Source organism: Neurospora hispaniola, assembly GCF_033458365.1.
Source record: "Neurospora hispaniola strain FGSC 10403 chromosome Unknown B0T23scaffold_8, whole genome shotgun sequence".
NCBI classification, from domain to species: Eukaryota; Fungi; Ascomycota; class Sordariomycetes; order Sordariales; family Sordariaceae; genus Neurospora; species Neurospora hispaniola.
The window spans coordinates 1286808-1305619 of record NW_026944413.1 but is presented as its reverse complement, the minus strand read 5'-3'; the positions used below and the strand labels follow the sequence as shown (position 1 = coordinate 1305619).

The following is an 18812-nucleotide window of genomic DNA, read 5'->3' as shown; positions in this document are numbered from 1 at the left end:
TTTACGATTATTATTGTACTTTATTAAGAAGGCGATAGTAATAAATGGTGTAGTGTGGTTCGGTCGAGAATTGTAATTAGTAATTGTAACTACTATATAATACCATTAAAAGGGTATTGTAAAAAGTATAGTAATATATAATTGTTTGAAAGTATATAAATTAATAATTCGAAAGAAAAATCGAGAGTAAGAGGCTTGCGTACGGTCGATAACTAAATAGAGTGCGCGCAAGCCTTATTTAATTTATAGGATTTATATAGGTAGAGTGCGACTATAAGTCGGTGGCTCTAATCAATTGACTAAGCCGACCGTGCCGTAGCGCGTATACTAGTTAGGTGATCTGACATATGACACCTCGATACCTTTCCGGTATTAATAATAAAATAATTCTATTATCTCATCGGTATTAAATCTATAGCCTTCTATTATATATACGAAATTTTACGTATATACAACGTAAAATTATAGAAAAATAGTATACGATCCTTTAGAATATAATTCTGCGTATAATAAAAATTACCCTTATAGTATTAATAAATAATAAAAGCATTATAGAAATACAATTTGAAATTTAGAGAAATTAATATACTATTCGTCCTATCCTTAAACAATTTGTTTAGTCGAGATTATAATTTTTATAGTAGTATAATCATCGAGTATTAATATTAAAATAGGATATTTTTTATATATATAGAGTACTTTCGTCCAAGCTATATATAGACGTAATCCTAATATTACACCATTTAACCCTATAGGTCCAAAACGACTGCGCCACGGGGTGGCGGGGAAGTGGATGGGGGCTGACTAAGGTTGAACGTCTGTTATAAGAGACTAAAGGAAGTATTTTACTATAGAAATTAGTAGAAAAAGTACTTCTACTTTACTATTGGTTACCCGGATAAGCCGGTCGCTACTATTGGTCGCTACCCCTGCAAATTCATTGCGCTAACCTTTTAAATACCTGCAGAGGTGTATACCGCACGGACTGCGGGGCTCCGTATACATACAAGTACTCGAGTTCTTTTTTGTTGTTCAAGTAACAGAAATGACAGGCAGAATTCTCTCTCGTTTAGTGTACGTGCGTGTTCGTTGTAAGTTGTTGTATGTGACACACAGCCTATGTATGTACTGCATCATCTCGAACTATCCGTTTTCAGGTTCCAAGGCCTGTCTACAAACTGGCGGTTTTACCAATGGCGGTTACAGAAACGCAACTTATGTACCTCAAGGTTTGGCTTTTCAAAGAGATTTGCGCAGTCTGCAATACTTGGCTGAAAACGGATAGCCCGAGATAATGCGTGTGTATGGTACTCGTAGCCTAGCTTCCACAACGATAACAAGCAAGTAGAATAGAACATCGAAAGATACCTACCTAGGTACTTGTAGATAAGAGTTGAGGTGTGTCTGACTTCTTTCACTTCTTTCACTTCGATAGCAGGTATGTAACTAAAATCATCGAAGCTAGGTATTTGCTTTGCAATAGATAGATAGGAGCGCTCGGGGTGGGGGATACATACATGGATAGTAGATGTCATGACACCTGAATTATAAGGTAAACTGACCTTCTATTTACATAGCAGGGGAGATTCCAGCCATTTCGTAATAGTGTAGCGGGCTGAACTATTTTTTTGTCATTCAACCCGGCTCCTACTATAGCGTTTATTGTTATATTTTCAACCTTGATATTTGCCGGTGAATGATTACCATCTCTGGTTCATAGATGCTGGCAAAGTAGTAGCTCATAACTCATAACTCGACTTGGCGTTGACGAAGAAGAGATCGGATAGACCAACATAGCACACACACACCTGACTGATACTCGACCTTTGACAGATCATAACGGACAAGGTAGCAGTATGTTTTTCGTTGCTCAGAAAGGTTCTTGCTCTCCTACACCATGTCGATCGATCCCTTGTTTGTCATTGCTATCTATATATATGGTAGGCACACGCCGCCGATAGAGTTTAATTCATACTCGTTCAACAAGCCATTACGACATGCGCATAATCTACAAACAGCATACGCGGCGAGATATGAACGAAAGAACGAGATATAGAGCAAGGGAACGTCCAATTTCAATCAGGATTATATGATATACCACTCCAACTAAATCGGGATATAAATGCCCCTTCATTAATATCCACAGGCAGACAAAGTCAAAGATCCGTAGATACACACACAGACACAGATGAAGACCAAGTACAATCAAATCATCACCACTCTCATTCTATTCCGCCCCATTTATGCCTGGCTGGCTGGCATTCGGAAATTGTCCAAAAAAGATATTAAATATACACAATACTCAAAACCGAGGTTTTGTGGTTGTTGTTTTGTACACGAGGTACACAAATTACTTCGAAACTGTGCCGAAGATGAGCAAGAAAGAAAGGAAAAACAAGATGCCAGTTCCCCAGACGGTGTTGACAAGCCGGCGCAGCGCTATCCAACCTGGAGGAAAATTAAGAATTGAACAGTGAACAGAAACGCCGGTGGCCGCTGAAAAGTGGTTGGTGATGGCAAGTGGTGATGGTGGTGGTGGTGGTTGCTTATATATGCGTATCGTTGTTGGGTATGTGACATGAGTAAAGACATGGTTGGTTCCTTTGTATGGTGACTTGCTTTCATGACGTATTTGCGTGCAGTTGGTCTTATGTTCCCCTCTCCTTGTGTGAAAATCCCTTCCCACCGCTTTATTCCAAAGACAAGGAAACGAAATATATATATCCGCTCTTTTTGTATGTTTGATGTTATTTTTTTTCTCTTGTTTCTTCCTCGCGCTTTAAGCTTGCGCTTTCCCGGCTTCCCTTACAGCGCGCATCCAGCGATCTTCCTCGCCAGTGCTGCGCAGAATGGGCGCCGACCTCAAAACGCCATCAGATGAGTTATTCATGATGGCCCTGACCTCATGAATGGACTTGGTACCCATGAGGGACATGCCCTTCTGTAGCAGAAGAGCAATGCCTGCACGAACGAGGACGGCGTCGCCTTCGAAAACGTACACGTCCCAAAGTCGGGTGGCCTCATCCAGAGCGAGGTGGCGAGTGAAGAGGCCAGTGAAGATGTCGCCCAAGTAGAGATCGGGATTATGATCGGGCAACTTGATCAGGTGTTCATGGAGGCTGGGCGACTTGTGTTGGAGGGTTTGGAGTAGCAGGTTGTAGGCCGAGGACATGGCGGTTCTGTCGCACGTGTGGAAGCTCAGCGGCAAGGAACGGTTCAGGACGTTGGCAAGCGCAATGAACGCGTCGGTGGCGGAGGGAAGGTTGAGAAGCAGAATGGCGGCAATTGTCTAGTTGGTCTGTTAGTCTCTCTCTCTCGCGGGATAACTTGTCAGAGAAACTTACATTGCAGCCCGGAACATATCCGATATCACTCCGATACATGCAGTATGCGCTGAGAACATCCACCAGGCTTTGGTGAAGGGGCCCTCCAGTCTGGAAGATGCGAAGGTCAGGGAAGGTATACTCTTCCACGTCCTTCTTGATGTCATCAAACCAGGCCGCAGCGTAGGAATCGTCGGTGCTGCCTTGTCCGTCGTTCACTCTTTTTTGGGCATCATTGGCCCGCTTCAGGGCAGCCCTGAATGAAGCATCAGAAAGTGCGAGCCCGTTGCCAATCGCCTTGCTCCACACAGCACCTCGACTGCGTGGCGCAATACCACGCCACCATAGCTCTCGTGTCCTGCGCTCACGGATGGCCTCGTCCCAACGAGGGATGATGTTCTCCTCCCAAATATGCATCAAATTGTCGGCTCTGGTATCACGGTTCTCGATCCGGGCCTTCTTTGTCGCTTCTCGTCTACGCTCGGCCTCGAGGCTCTGAGCCATCATCCTCTGGTACTCCTTTAGATGGCGACGTTCCTCGGCGGGATCCTTTGGCGGGAGCCAGGAAGGACGAGTGCGGGACAAAACAGCTTCCTTTTCCTTGGACGGCGGTAGAGGGTCGATCATGACATTGGACTTGCGAAGCGGCGGGAGCTCAGGAAGTCCCGATTTCACACGGGGCTTCCCGTCAGAGTTTCTGCGAACAGACGGCGTGCTGGACCGCACGCCCTTTGCTTCCAGCTCTTCGGCATGTTCCTCCAGCTTTTCCGTGAGCTCCTTGGCATCGGAGTTGAGTTCAGCCAATGCGGCAGACCAGCTCTTGGATCTGGCGAGTTCTAGAGGGGTGACAATGGTGGAGGCAATGCTGGCTCTCGTAGGCACTGCGGTATCGGACTTCCATGTCGGCGACCTAAGGGATCCCTGGGCTGCTGCCACTGGTGGAGTGCCATTTCCCACACTTCGTACTCTTTTTTCAGGAGGAGCGCGTTCTGGAGAAGGAGCTTTGGAAGAAGGTTGGCTTATTGTTCGTTCCGAGGGGGGCCTAGGCGAGATTGGCACATTATCAAGCACGAGCCCGTCAGGGATGTCGTCTCCGTCATCTTCGTCGCACTCCCTCTCCAACTGTCTGGCTGTCTTTCGCTCCCGGCTCGATTGCCAGCTACTCCTCCGTGGCTTCATGGGAAAGCTAGTCTGGAGATTGGGGCTAATACTGCGTTGCCGTGTCGAGGAGGGTGATCGGTTTCCAAGGGAGCGCATAGGAAGAGGGGCAGTGTGAAGCTCGGGGGTAAGCCCCAAGCTCGCGACTCGGCCATTGACAGGTCGTAAATGACTCTGGATATTCGGGAGGGTCGGACGGGGTTTGCCCGTTGATGAGACATCCCGCTTCTGGCGGGTTTTGGACGGACTGCGGGAAGATCGACTGCTCTTGGAGGGTACTCGCAATTCGGAGGAAGGGTTAGAACTATACAGCATGGGCGAGGGCTTCAGGTTCTTAGTTAGCCCTCGAACATCGACATGGGATTCATCCTGGAGTCCAATGTCTTCAAAGTGGCTAGCGTCAGCAAGCACGCTGTCATCATCTGAAGGTACCGAGTTCAAGGATGAAGACTTGGAAGACTTGGAATGTGTCAAGCCTGGCGGAGAGCTGGGGCCGGGGAGATCATGGACGGATCGCTCGTATAACATCATCTTTGCCACATATATTTGCGAACAAAAGCTGATAATTTGTAACGGGTTGGAGGTGAGGTTTGCTTCTTGGGGCGGGCCCTAATAGCTGGGAAGGGTCCTTGGTCCCAAGTGGCCTGGTTCAAAATGCTGCAGAAGGCGGATTGATACAAAGCGCAGCGCAAGCGCACGTTTTTGGAGATTGAGTTATCGTCGGGGAGCTGCAGGGCTGGCTGGCAGCCGTTGGTTGGCTTACAGACGCGCGCACTTGAGGCTGGGCGGCAATTGGAGAAGAGGCGCCCCTGGAACACACGTCGAATGTCTCAACTGATGCCGATGGTTTCGCAAAGCAATGGCCAGTTGGAGTGAGTGGGACAAAAGATGGCCTCGGGATGTTTGGATAAGAGATATAAAGTGTTGTATCTCTACAGGTGAGTTCTCGGAAATAACTATGCCTCTTGGGTCATAAACGATGGTGATGGTGGTCGTCGTTATCAGAAGCGAGGGTTGAGTTGGCGGTAGTGGTGGTGTGATTATTGATGATGTAACGAATGTGAGGTTGAGGGGATGAATGGTTGTTTGGTGGTATGAAGATGGAATAGGAGGAGAAGGTGCGAACTAGCAAAAGCGAATGAAGAGTTCGACACGGAGGAAATATCCGATCGATGAAGATGGATGACGACGGTGGTCGAATGCGGTCAAGAGCGAGAGTAGAAGTGGTTGGGTTGAAAGAAAAACGAGTGTAAGGCAGTGTGAAATTGAACACACAGGCCGTGGATGTGCGACAAGGAAGACGCGAATCAATACAGGTCCCGAAGCCGAGATTGATGATGAATGATGAAAGACCAGAACGAATGACGGAAGACGGTGGGCGGATAAGGGAAAGGAGATGCAGGCCTGCAGGATGGCTGGCAACTAGCAAGTCGGCATCGAACAGGAATCCAAGGAAGACTTGGACCAGGTGAGGTTGTGATTTGTGAGAATTGGACGAGGAAATAGCACCAGCGATGCGTTGAAGTGGGAAAATCAAGGCACGGACCTTTTTTCCCTTGTTCCCCCCTTGGCCCGCCTGCCGCTAAGAGGTCCCCAGGTTCCGCTTCAAGGCCCGCTTACACCACTGCTGCTCAAGCAGCGACAGTTCACCAACCATCCATTGCAGCTGCCGGGCGTTGCAGACCTGCCGCCCTGGCAGAAGTCCACTTTCCTCCACTTCTGCAAGCAGAAAAAAAAAAAAAAAAAAAAGACTCGGTCGAACTGGGACCCAAATTGGCCATTGGGCCCGCGAAATGGAGCTCACCACGTTGGATCCACCTCTTTTTAGCTGCTTCGAGATTCGAGCCAAGTTCGATCTAGGGAGAAGTGTAGTTTGTTGTAGTGTACCGAAAATATCCATGGCAAAGGAGAAGGAAGTGAGGAATATCCAAACGAGATTCCCTTCTCCATCAATGGAATTCAACCCATTCGCTCCCGGGATCTCTGTCCCGCTGTCCGGCCACTCCGGCGCATCTTGACCAAGTTGACGACTGCAGCCGTTAATTGCAAGATAACGAGATTTCTCTCTCTCGATTAATCCCGTGGCCGACGTTACCAACACCAGGGCCGGAGCTGCACTCCTGTCCCGGCACTGTTTGCGATAAATATGGTTCCCGATTGCAAAGCAGGCTTTCCCTCTTGCCACCATTCATCATCCAGCAACCGGACGGGAGCGAGCATGAGTCGTGCTAGAACGCTAAAGATTGCAGGATCATGACGGAACCCCATCACTCTACAGAGCTTTCTCCAGATCTCCGAGTCTGGCCCTTTGAAAAAGAGACGGCAAACACGTCTTGTCCCTGTCTGCCCGGCTAGTTGAGGAACTGTGGGATATAAAACCAACAAGACAATGCACGTAGATGAGGGAGGAGGATGACAAATTAGCTACAGGCTTGTTTGGCTCGATATCGTAGTGCATGTACATAACGCATACACGAGCGGTAAAAGCCAATCATGAACTTTCCTCCTCTTGTATCACCCATCCCCATCTCAGTCACCATTTTCATTACAAGGAGAGGGGAGATAACGAAGCCGAAAACATGTCGGTTAGGACAACTCAAAATCAAGTCATCACGGTCAGAACTCTATTCTACCACTGCTAAGAAGGCATTGAGTGAGCATTTATCCAAGTGGGCGCCAGAAAAGATGCTTGAAGTTCAAGTTCGTAGAGCCAGCCAGCTGACCAATCAGAAACCAGCTCCCTGATGTTAATGCTTATGCCAGCGACGGGAAATGAGATGGTGGGGGCAACGGTCAATTAAATGCGGAGAACTCCTGTTTTAGATTTTCATCGTCAATGGAGCTTGCCGTTCGCCATCGCCCGGCGGCGGGATACTCACGGGAGCTGGAACCCCCCCCCCTCCCCCTGGAATTCCATCGTGGATTCCCAAGACCACTGCCGAAAGGAAGGTCCAGCGATCCTTCGAGAAGCACCAGAAGCGCCACAAGGAATGACCCAAATGTAAGGCACTGGGACTCGTAGGGAAGAAAGCCAAGACTGGCCAAGGCGAGCCAACATCAGACAAGCCCTTTAGCCCAGGGGTCGACGACATTGGATCGAGGTGAACCTCCACGGGGGTCTGCCACGAGGGAGGCCGGCTTGGCTATGGCCTCACGTTGGGGGCGGTCCGCCGGTAGCGGTGCGGGCCATCAGGGTCACTTCAGTTGGGCAGGTCGTTTGTCGATCCATCAAGTCTCAATTACCCTCTGGCTCTTTCGTTCTCCTCGATCCTCCTCACAGGCTGCCTCCTTCTGGTAGTCTGACGGATACCCAACATACAGTTGGCAAGATGGAATGATTGAGCAACCCCCCAATCCCTCCATAACACTCGTCACGTCACATCGAACAACGGGACGAAATGGTCCAAGTAACGCCATATTGCTTGAGACTCGAGGCCGATGAGGATGCTTGTCCCCTTCGGTCATTGTGTTTTAGTCGAAAGGAACAGTATGCTGGACAGTAGCATTCCATCCATGAGACAACGTCCCGCAACCGCAACCCCGCGTCCACATGGCTCTAGCCTGTTACTGTCGAGCTGTCAAAGAGATGTCATGTCCAAAAAGACACCATAAATATACATATGATGGCAAATTTATGAACTACCTATAGCACAAAAGGATGTAATACCCTGCGAGTCACTCAGACTCCAATCGCCGATCTTCCTTTCTGGTGTATCTCCTTGTCAGCTTTTGTTTCGGAGTAGCCTCAATCATAGTCTCAGTCTCGCTCACTGTCCTCCCTGGCACTCGCCGCGTGGAGCTTTCTTTCCCCAGGTTTCTCAGATCGCGGGGGGAATATCTCCTGTTGCACAGGGACAGTCAGTCCTTTGCTTTTCTTACTCTCTCGAGACGGGAGTCCTGTTACCCAAAAGCTTGCTTCAACAAACGCGATATCACGCCGCTGTCATCTTCTTCGTTGAAACACTAGCTGGCAATGTGTTTCCTCTGATGAACAAAACAAACAAGTATCGTCATGACGTGCCTCCTTCCAGGGAAAAAGGGTGTATAGGCTGAAGTAGGTCGTCTGTAGTGCAGACAGCTTGGCCGTGACGTGACATCTATTGGTCTCGGTTCTATTTCGAGACATTGTATCCGTCTTTGTGATACTGAATAGTATCGTCCAAAGCTGTGAAATCTGACGCTGACTGACTTTGATACCATTCTCATAGTCTAGCTGGCAAGAGCAAACGAACGAGGCGCCTTCTATTCTAGGTAGACGGGCACAGGGAAAGACTATCAAGGTTCTCACTCGAAAGTTTCGCCAATACACAGGCAGCACCGAGTGCGACGCCCTCCTTCCTTCAGCACAATGAAGTGAAAGATAGAGCTGATCGATATCTCGCAAAAGATTTTCAAAATCTTCACAGACAAGCAACATCCATGAAGTCAATATCCATCTCTCGAATTTCTTTCAGCAACTCGTCTACAACCAACCAAGATCTCAGTCACCACCATTGACGAGATCTCATCAACAACTTCCACAACCCAAACAGACAAACAAACAATCAACGAACATGCATGAACTCTCCATCCTCTCCGCCCTCGGCATCTCTCTCCTTGCCTCCTTCTCCTTTCCCCTCGCCCTCACTCACCCCACAGCTTCAGCATCTCCATCTTCAACTTCCACACTCTCCTCCCTAGTAGTAGTCCCTCTCGCTCCCCCTCTCCCTCACAATAATGACCACAACAACGACAACAACAACGATAACAATGAAATAATAACCGGCAACTTCTCCCGCTCCTGCGCCCAAATCACCCTAATGAACGGGTACTTCCTCGCCGCGACTTGTCGTCCTATCGAGCCGGCCGTTGTCTCTGGTGACCCAGAAGAGGAATGGGAAGTACAACAAAGACAAGTGGAAGGGAAGAGGAGAAGGGGGATGACGGGACTTTTCAGTCCCAATCCCAAACCCCAGAATTCAACCAGCTTGACCTGAATCTGTGTATCGGGTTTGACCAGGGGACCACCACCACCACCACCACCACCACCGCCGGCGGCGGGGGATTCGGTTCAAGTCGGTTATGATGTCCCTGGGAAATTGATCTGGCAGGCGCTGTGAGTTTCTTCTTTCTTTTTTTTTTTTTTTTCCTTTCTTTCTCTTTCAATTTCCTTCCCTTCTTTCCTTCCTTCCTTCCTTCCTTCCTTCCTTCTTTTTTTCTTTCTTTTTTTTTCTCTCCCATCCCCTCCCCTCCCATGAGTGGCCCTGTGATTGAATGCTGCACAAAGGAGAAGATAGATGCCTTACCCATAGGCAATAAAGCTGACAAGTCTTGAATTCCAATCACATCAATCACAGAGGCAAATCTGCAAACTACTGCACTGATTGCAACCTCACAACAACTGCCGGCCTGCCGGTGCGCCTGTCTGAACTCAAATGTAGCTGTGTCCCAATGACGGCGGCGGGGGGTTCTGATGCTACTGTTATTACCGTCTTGGACCTTGGTATGTTTCTTTCTCTCCATCCAGGGCAGCTCACGTTGGTTCGACAAAAGAAGAGAAAGTAAGTAGCTGACGACAATATTTGTCTTTATAGACGAAGGCGTGGAGAACAGAAATGGTACACTTGTTTGCCGTGGCGGATTGGGGTCAGGAATCGGTTCTGGTCCTTTGCCTGCCTGAGGACTGAGGATCAGACTGAGGAGGGAAAAGTGTGGGAAGAGAGCAAGACGGACGGATCCTCCTGTGGGGTGTACCTGTGACACAGGCGATGCAAGTTCGAACTTCTTCAGTGCATCGCGAGTTAAAGCACATTTCATACATAGGTACGCAGTGGTGAGCTCGTTCAATCTTGATGTAATGTCAGTCCTGACTATCAACTCTGGAAAAGACCTTTTGTGGGTCATCAACCCATCTGCAAGGAGTTGTCTACATCTACATTGAAACAAAACAATCCGTCGAACGCCGTCTTCCATGATATGATGTAGCCCTTCGGCATACCCAATGCCGCCATTCCCAACCAACCCAATGATGCCAAGCCAGCCGGCTTAATGAATTGAAATCCCCCCTTTAATGCGTAGCCCAAATTGAAAATGTACAGCCCTTCTAATGTTGTTGTAGAGGTAGTGAGACGTCGTCTTGATATTGACCTCAAACCTCCCAAACCAACTCAATCACCTCATCCATGCTCTCGCCCACCGCCGGTCCAGCAGCTTTGTGCACATAAATCTGTCTGAACCTCTTCTTACCCTTCCTTGGTGATATCCACGCTCTACCTTCCTTTGCCCCTCCGCTCTCTTTCTTAATGGTCGTAGACTGTGATGGTGGCTTTGACGATGATGATGAATCCTCCTCCCCAACATCAACATCCACCAATCTCCAACTCTTCTTCTCCTTATTCACCTGCAACCTCCTCCTGACCGGACCATAACTAAAGGCAAATTTCTCCTTCCGTTCCGCTTCCTTCCACGTTCCCTCCACCCTTGAGAGGTCAATGTCGTCGAGCCCATTGGCAAGGCCAGGGTATTGCGTAATCGAATATCCCAGACTCAGCAGACTTTCCTCCTCTTTCCTTTTCTTGTTGTCTTTAGAAGAAGAAGAAGAAGAACCAGTCCCGAACCGAACCCTCATCAAAAAACAATCTCCACAAACCTCCTTGGCCACCCTCGCCATCTTGGCCACCGGCGCGTGGTACCAACTCTTCCAATGATGCAGACTCAGCACCGGCCAGATGCCGCTCTCAAAGAAACCTGAGGGGTCCCCCTTGATATCATGCTGATTCAGCCCCTCCACCAGCGTCAGTCGGGTTCTTGTGTGCGAGTAGATGCAATCCCGCAAGATTCCGTCGCCGGTTTGGACCGAGGCAGTGGTGATGCATTGCTCCAAGTGGGGTGCCAGTTGTCGCGCTAGGGGCAAAGACAAAAAGGAGCCGGCGCCGCCAAAGGCCATGAAGCCCCAGGCTTGCACGGCCATGAAGTCATCGGATAGAGCGCCGAGCCAGGCGGGACGGGTGTGGTCGTATCGCGAAAGGGTTTGGGAGAGGGGGGAAAGGGAGGTGAAGAAGGTGTCGTCGTCTAGGATGGCGAGCCAGTGCGGAGGCTGGGATGACTGGGAGGAGTCGATGACGGAGAGGAGTTCCTTGATGACGAGAAAGTGGTGGTGCTCGACGGGCACGGGACGAGGGTCGGGTTTGCCGTCTTTGAGGTTGAGACGCTTGAAGACCTTGGGAGGGACGAAGGTGGCGATGATGCCTGCGGCGCGGTATTCCTCTTCGAGTAAGGTTAGGTTGAACGAGTTTCGGGTGCTGTCGTCTTGGTGCTCGGGCGGTACGGCGTCGGCGATGGTGCCGACCAGACGGGCGCCCGTGCCGGCTAGCCAGTGGGCAAAGGCTGGAATGGCTTCGCGCATGCGCTGATACTTGGAGGCGACGCCGAAAAGCAGGTGCGGGTACTGGGCGTCCTTGGGGTAGGGCATAGGCACCTCGAGGGCAAGCGGCTCGCAGGGGATGGGCTCATCGTGGGAGCACGAGGTGAGATCGAGGGCGGTGGTGTTGGTGACGAGTGGCCCGGCGACGTTGGTGATGGTGCTGCGGTCGAAATCGGCCTTGTAGACGGGCTTGATGCAGCGGCGCGAGTAGAGGATGTTATCGGTTAAGCCAAGCTCGGGGCGACGCAGGAACTCGAGGTCCTTGGGACACTGGCCTGGTTCGAGCTTGGGTCTGTAAGGTCGTTGTGCGCCTTTCAGAGTGGTCTGGTCTGCTGGTGGCGGCGGGTTGCTCCCTCCTCTTCCTCTTCCTCCTCCTCCTCCTCCTCCTTGCCCTTTCCACTCCCCTATGCCTCCCCACTTGTCGAAGGTGGTCGGTAGTAGAGAGCCATGATGACGTAGTCGGGCGATGCTCCACAGAACAAAGATGAAGACGAGGGTGACGATGATGGAGAAGCCCCGAGTTGGACGCTGGAATAGTAGTACCTTGACGGTCATGGTTTCGACATTTGAACTCCCACCAGTGACATGAATCCCAAATGATGTCGAGGAGTGTCGAGTCTTGAAGATGCAAGAGCTAGCGAGCGAAGCAGGCGTAACCAAGTAAGTAGTGAGTCGTGTTGGGACGCTTTTTGTCTTGGCAGAGGAAGGAGATAACGAAGGAAGGAAGGAAAACAGAAAAAAAGGAATGGAATACTTATCGGGGATGAACAGAGAAAGAACAAGAAAAAGGGAAAAGAAGAGAAAAAGGCAGGAACCCTCTACACGGACTGGTAAAGAAGAAGTGTAACGGACGCTAAGTATCGGTTACAAGTCACGGTGATCCCTTTCCCATGCGGGCTTCCGTACCTACCACCTTCTCATCGTTCGTCATTCGTTCCGTCCCGCAGTTCGTATATCAGTCAACTTACCTAGGTAGTGTTGGTGGAGTTCCTTCTTGCGTGCGAGAACAGACCTTGCCCCCCTTTTCCTCCCACCTCTCAGCTTTTGAAGGCAGAACCGTTCCAGTTTGAGCCGGGAACTTGGGATGCATTTGGCGGCAAAAAAACAGGGATGGGAGGTTGAGAAACATTAGATTTGAGACAGCAGCAACAGACCCCCGGAACTCTTGCGACTCCACAATATCTCCAGACGACGTTGCAAACCCGTTCCAGTGTGACTTGCAGTGCGTTGCATTTGCTACTTTCAACCGCCAGTCGGCCGATCGCGAACATGGGAGTGGGCTGCTGGTGGACCTGGCACTTGTTGATCTGTCATATCGTGGTGCTTTAACCCTTCGATTTCCTGTTCCTGTCAGCACCTTTTTCTATCCTCTTCCAAGGAAGATGGATGGGGATCGTTGGAGACTGAGAGCCACTCGACTTGATAAGTTGCCATATCCACACCGCCGATCAGATCATTATCGTTAACAATTTCTGAAACAAAATCTGTTGCGCTTTCTGGAGCTCCTTCATCCGCCATCTCTGGATGGGACATATTCAGAGAGATGAAAATGATTTTTAATTGCAAACGGTCTTCTTGGTTCGGTAGCCGTGGGAAAACCCCAGATAAGCATTTCCAGGGTGACAACGGCTGTTCTTAGAAGTGGACTAGTATTCCTAACAGCTTTACATATGAGCTACTAAGCGAGTCAGTTAGTGCATCCATCCATCGTCCCACTCTAGGTGAACCCGCTTTTCCTTCCGCCTCCCCCACAAAGCCAAGTCCAAAGCCAAGTCGGCCAAGAAGACGACAAGTCCAAGGGACCGACATCTTTATTTTTTCACCACTCAACCAAGCAAACGAATGAGAGATGATTTTTGCACACACGATAAATCCCTCAAGATAGTTGCAATATAAGGGGGGTTTCCTCACGTCGTCAACGAGAATTACGCCCCACCCCAAGCATTATACCGGTCCTCCTCATCCACAACAACGGCCGGGGGCATTAAGAAAAAAAGGGGGTGATCGACGTACCACACCACTGCCACAAGATCAACCATGAACGGGCACTCAGGACATTACGGTGTTTACTAACCAGAATAGTCGAAAAGCCGTTTTGTAAAAGAGGTGCTGTTCAGCCTGGAAAGCATAAACAGAAAGTGCTGAAGAAGATTTGCGCAGTATCAATCAGAGGTATACCGTATAGAGTAAGCCGGGAATCTGGAAAAAGGGTACAAGAGGATGTCATTGTTGTTGCTGTTGTTGTTATCTAAATTTCTGCAAGAGGTCCTTCTACTAGAAGGGATGATCCTGTTCCGCCTTCTTCATCCATGTTTTGCATTCTCCGATTTGATTTACCGAAGTGGTCGTAATGATGAACCGACGACCATGGACTGTCCAACACGGCTTGCGTAGTTTGAGAAAAGGCCGCGACAAAACTATGCCGGGGGCTACAAAAGATCTGGATCGCATCGGACAGAGTCCATTAGAGATTCGTTCCATTTAGACACTGCCTCGAATTTATAAGGTTCAAGAGATGGTTCAATAGGTGAATGCGTGTATCCAAGGTATGTAACGTTATGTATTCGGTTTGTTTTTCTTACAACCATTCGCCTACCTATCTGATACTTACAGTACCCAGGATAAGGATGGGTTCAATGATGGTGACATAAAATGCCTAGTCTCATTTCACTCAATCCCCGTTGTTGCAGACGGGAATCAATTAGGTGCAACAAGAGAAAGATCCCCAAGAGAAGCAAGCTATCTGTCAATGCTCAACCCATCATCTCATCGGGTACAGCATCCCATCCGTCCGTCCGTCTGTATCAAATTACCTTGTATTTACCTACTGCCACTGCCGCCGTGTCATTATACAACCGCTGGCTGTGTCATCTGCCCGTGCCAAACGCATGTATCCACCCGCTCCCGCTCCCGCTTCAGGTAGCAATCTCGAAACAGAGAGAGGGAGAGATCCAGCACTACGGAAGTAAAGTAGGTATCACGACGAACCAGTCAGCCAATATCACAAATATCCCGAGTGAAGCGTCAACAGTTCGTTCGTTCGTTCGTTCGTTCGTTTATTTTGTGTGTGTCCTATTCTAGTAGAGCACCAGCTCGGAACGGAAGATGCACAATCCCTCCCCTCACAACCCCGATTGGTTTCATCGAAAGATTTTGATTCTTTTTCTTCTTCTTCTTCTTCATCTTCTTCTTCATTGGACTCTCCGGCCGCACAACAGAGAAAAAAAAAGAAAAAAAGAAAAAAAGAAAAAAAGAAAAAAAGAAAAAAAGAATCAAAAGTAATTAGCCAAATCAATATGCCCATCCGTCTCCAACAACGGAAACAGATTGAGCGCTCCAAACGTCTGATCCGCATCCGAGTCCAGCGAGCCGCCCATGATAGAGAACTCGGGCGTGCGAGGAAGGGACTCGGTCATGCCGAGAAAAGTGGTTGCTGTTGATGTTGATTCGTGTCCGAAAAAGTCAAAGTGGTGATTCATGCTGTTGTTGCTGTTGAAGCGGCTGACGACGGGGGAGAAGGCGGTAGATGATGGTGTGTGTGCATGGGCATGGGCATGGGGATGGTGGGGATGATGATGATGATGGTGGTGGTGGAGGGAATTGTGATGATTGTGCGAGTTGTGGTGTGTTCCGATGTGATATGATGAAGGTTTAGGTGGTGGTTGTTGTTGTGTGTGAGTACTACCACCGCCGAATTGTCCTCCTACTGAGGGGTTGGTGTGCTGGATGCTTCGTTGATAGTGGGATTGTTGGTCGTATTGATGTTGATGGGAAGTGAGGGAGGTGTCTCTGAGATCTTCGTGGCCGTTGATGATGTTGTGGTTCTCATTTGTAGTGTTGTCCCCGGAGTTTCGACGAGGTATAAGACCAAATAGTTGAGAAGAGCTTTCCGTTCTTCGAAGTCGGTCTTGCATCTCCCTCTTTTCTAAATAGGCCAAGGCCGTGTTGAGCAGGGACTTGGCGATAAGTGAGTACTGCACGGCGTGAGCATCGGCTTCGGCAAAATACTCCAGCGCTGCGATGGAGGCACGGCAGTACTTTTCGATGATACGACCAAAGCCTCCCAGGAGGCCTAGGCCCAAAACAAGCGAAGAGGCAAAGAGCCATGACCTAGATGGGGGTTAAGATACATAAGAGCAAATGATACAAGGGAGCAAGGGCCGAAGAGGTTGGAGAAATCATACGGAAACTTACACAATCACGGGCGCCCGCCGAGCCATCAAACCTCTTTCAATCAGATCCTGGATAGGATCAACCATCAAACTAGCAGCATCAATGCAAGCATCCGCAAGTTTGGATTTGCCCGATGTCACCAGCCCATCTCTTGCTGTGAATGCTTCCGCCGGATACCCCTCGGCCAGCCTTCGCCTCAGTTCAACCATGAGGAACGGCCTCGACACCAGAATCACTGCATAATAATACGAGGCAAGCACCTGACAAGCTCCATTAACAGCCATTGCCTCCGACCCCGCTGCCGTCAGTAGCGGCGTCTGTCTCGGGCTTGGCCGTGGTCGCTCCTCATCAATCACCCGCTTCAGCCTTTGCAACCACCTAGCTGACCACTCCCTCAGCTCCCTCGAGATACCCTCCGTCAGCTGCGGCGAGATTTTTCGCCGCGAGTACACCTCCAACACGATTCCCTCAATGATCAAAAAGATCTGCGCCGACCCGTTCAGCAGATAGTCCCCACTGAAATCCGGATCCGTCTGCTCCCTCCCTTCGCCGTCCACGGCGTGGTATAGCACCGTGCAGTCAACGTCGCTGGTCGCGGGTGGTCGGCCCATGGACGTGCTAAGGAACAGGTCCACCACACGCAGGCTCTTCCACAGCCGGTCGCGCTGGCGGTGAATCTCGGGACTGAAGCGTGCATTAACCTCGGTGCGATGAATTCCGATGCTGAAGGCCGAGCGCGCGGCGATGCCAAAGAAGATGAACGCCCCGTTGATCTGGCACGCCCCTAGCATGTAGAGCGTGATGAGCAAGAAGGACTGCACCGAGGCTAGGCCGAGGTTGCCGCTTAGGTTGGCGAAGGCGAGGTCGCGGGCGTGATCGAAGTAGGCTTGGGCGATGCTTTCGGATTCGGGGATGGAGAATTCCGGCACTCCTGACGGCTCAGACCGGGGGGAAGAAGATGATATGTTGGTGATGGTCTTTTGGAAAAGCAGCCCAATGGCGAGGACGAGGTAGAAGACGGCCGAAGTGGCGTCTCCTCCGGGTGGTACGCCTCCAGTTCCTCCAGCTCCCATGAACGTCCCCTCCTCCTCCTCCTCGCTCGCCCCCATCCCCGTCCTTGATCGACCAAGTTGCACCGCCCAAGAAGTAATATCCTCAATCAACTGCCTCGGCTGCTGCGCCTGATCATCAAAGATATCAATGAGCCCGGCCGTGCTTTGAAAGTACGCCGTAACAGCCGATTCAATGATGGAGGTTTGGACGAGAGGAGGTCCACGCCCACCACCACTATATCCACCACCACCACCACTACGACCAATGCCACCATATCCACCATCACCACCAGGAAAAACACCAGCAGCAGCAGCACCAGATGCCCTAGGGTAATACGCAGCATTGTTGTTCTCCAAAGCCGAGTACCCGCTATTCTCAGGCGCAAAGGCATCGGGATCAATGCGCGACGTGATCAGCCTCTGGACGGTGCGGAAGAAGGAGAGCGGGGCGCAGTCGCCGATGAAGATGAGTTTCCCTTGAGGGTCGACGAGGAGACGGCCTTCGCGGGGGACTTCGGTTTCTTCATTGTGGGCTTCTGCCCCTGGACCAGGTTCTCGTGGTTGTTGTTGCTCTTGTTCTTCTTGCTGTCCTTCCTGTTGTTGTTGTTGAACAACATCGTGCTGGTTCTCTTGATGCTGCCGCCCCTGCCGTGACTGTGACTGTGACTGTGACTGTGACTGTGACTGCCCTACGTTGCCTACTACGCTGCCTCCAGTGACTGTCTCTGGCAGAGATCTCCGGCTTGGAATTTCCGACTCTTTTGCCACGACCGGTGACGTCTCTTTGCTGCTGCTGCTGTTGCTGCTTCTGCTCGAGGCCCGGGCTTGTGAAGTGGAGGCCGCTGGTGCTGGATGAACAGCATGACCCCCCCGAGATGAGCATGATGGCTGTGGTGATACCGTCGAATGCGCACCACCTCCTCCATCTGCTTCAGATGGCTCTTGATGTCCTTCCTGTCCTCCCTGTTCCCCCTCCTGTACTCCCGTCAACCTGCTCGCCCTCACCCTCGCCCTCCGTTGTCTCGGAGGCGAATAAAGGCACAACGAAGGATGTTTCCGGCTCACACAGTAACCGCATGGCGTGGCGCCGTTGCACTTGACTTTGCGGCGTTTGCAGACGTCACAGGCGTTGGCCACGCGCGGGCGCGGGGACGGTAGGAGGCCGTGTCCGTGGTCGGAGGAGACGGGGGAGGCAACTCGAGCTTCCATCGATCCAGGTCCCGATTCCCAGGGCCTCATCCCATTGATGTGTGGCTATGTTCAGCGCCTTTTGTGGTTGTGTTGGTGGTGGATTCCATCAAACTGGTTGGTTTCTAGAAGTGGAAATGGCGCCAAGAATGTGGAGTTAGTGCATGCTCTCCTCTTTGAGGGCTACTGAAGACAGGTTGCACTTGAACAACCATCATAACAACAACAACAACGACAACAACAACGACAACAACAGCACTTGTCTGATGTAATTCTCAGTATTTTTCTTTGTTCTCTACCACTGACAATTGTCTGTCTGTGCTTCTGTCTCTTTCTACCTATGAATGCAATTTGTTAATCCACAGTTGGAAAGGAGAGCAAATAGCTACCTGACCGAAGCTCATGGACCAAATAGGTACAATTCCATCCTTCTGCTTGGTATCTCCATCCATGATCAATATCCCTTCTTTCTCATCTCTCCTTCAAACAATTCCGTGTTGACTTTCCCACATCTCT

At 50.2% G+C, this 18812-nt stretch overlaps 4 protein-coding genes across 4 annotated transcripts; 1 reads left to right on the top strand and 3 right to left on the bottom strand.

Moving 5' to 3' along the window:
* Positions 1-2624: 2624 nt before the first annotated feature.
* Positions 2625-5231, bottom strand: B0T23DRAFT_231672 (uncharacterized protein). Its single transcript, XM_062833897.1, has 2 exons — positions 3345-5231; positions 2625-3289 (listed from the first exon to the last, which is right to left on the bottom strand). The coding sequence occupies exons 1-2, from the start codon at positions 5010-5012 to the stop codon at positions 2780-2782; spliced, it is 2178 nt and encodes a 725-aa protein (XP_062689248.1). The 5' UTR covers positions 5013-5231; the 3' UTR covers positions 2625-2779.
* Positions 5232-9034: 3803 nt separating this feature from the next.
* Positions 9035-9457, top strand: B0T23DRAFT_432079 (uncharacterized protein; the record flags this gene model as incomplete). Its single annotated transcript, XM_062840355.1, has 1 exon — positions 9035-9457. The coding sequence occupies one exon, from the start codon at positions 9035-9037 to the stop codon at positions 9455-9457; it is 423 nt and encodes a 140-aa protein (XP_062689247.1).
* Positions 9458-10608: 1151 nt separating this feature from the next.
* Positions 10609-12438, bottom strand: B0T23DRAFT_407609 (uncharacterized protein; the record flags this gene model as incomplete). Its single annotated transcript, XM_062839207.1, has 2 exons — positions 10609-12300; positions 12427-12438. 2 exons carry the CDS (start codon positions 12436-12438, stop codon positions 10609-10611), a joined length of 1704 nt encoding a protein of 567 aa, XP_062689246.1.
* Positions 12439-15105: 2667 nt separating this feature from the next.
* On the bottom strand, positions 15106-18403 carry B0T23DRAFT_388207 (fungal-specific transcription factor domain-containing protein). The gene is made up of 2 exons (XM_062837738.1): positions 16078-18403; positions 15106-15993 (listed from the first exon to the last, which is right to left on the bottom strand). The coding sequence occupies exons 1-2, from the start codon at positions 18345-18347 to the stop codon at positions 15156-15158; spliced, it is 3108 nt and encodes a 1035-aa protein (XP_062689245.1). The 5' UTR covers positions 18348-18403; the 3' UTR covers positions 15106-15155.
* Positions 18404-18812: the final 409 nt, after the last annotated feature.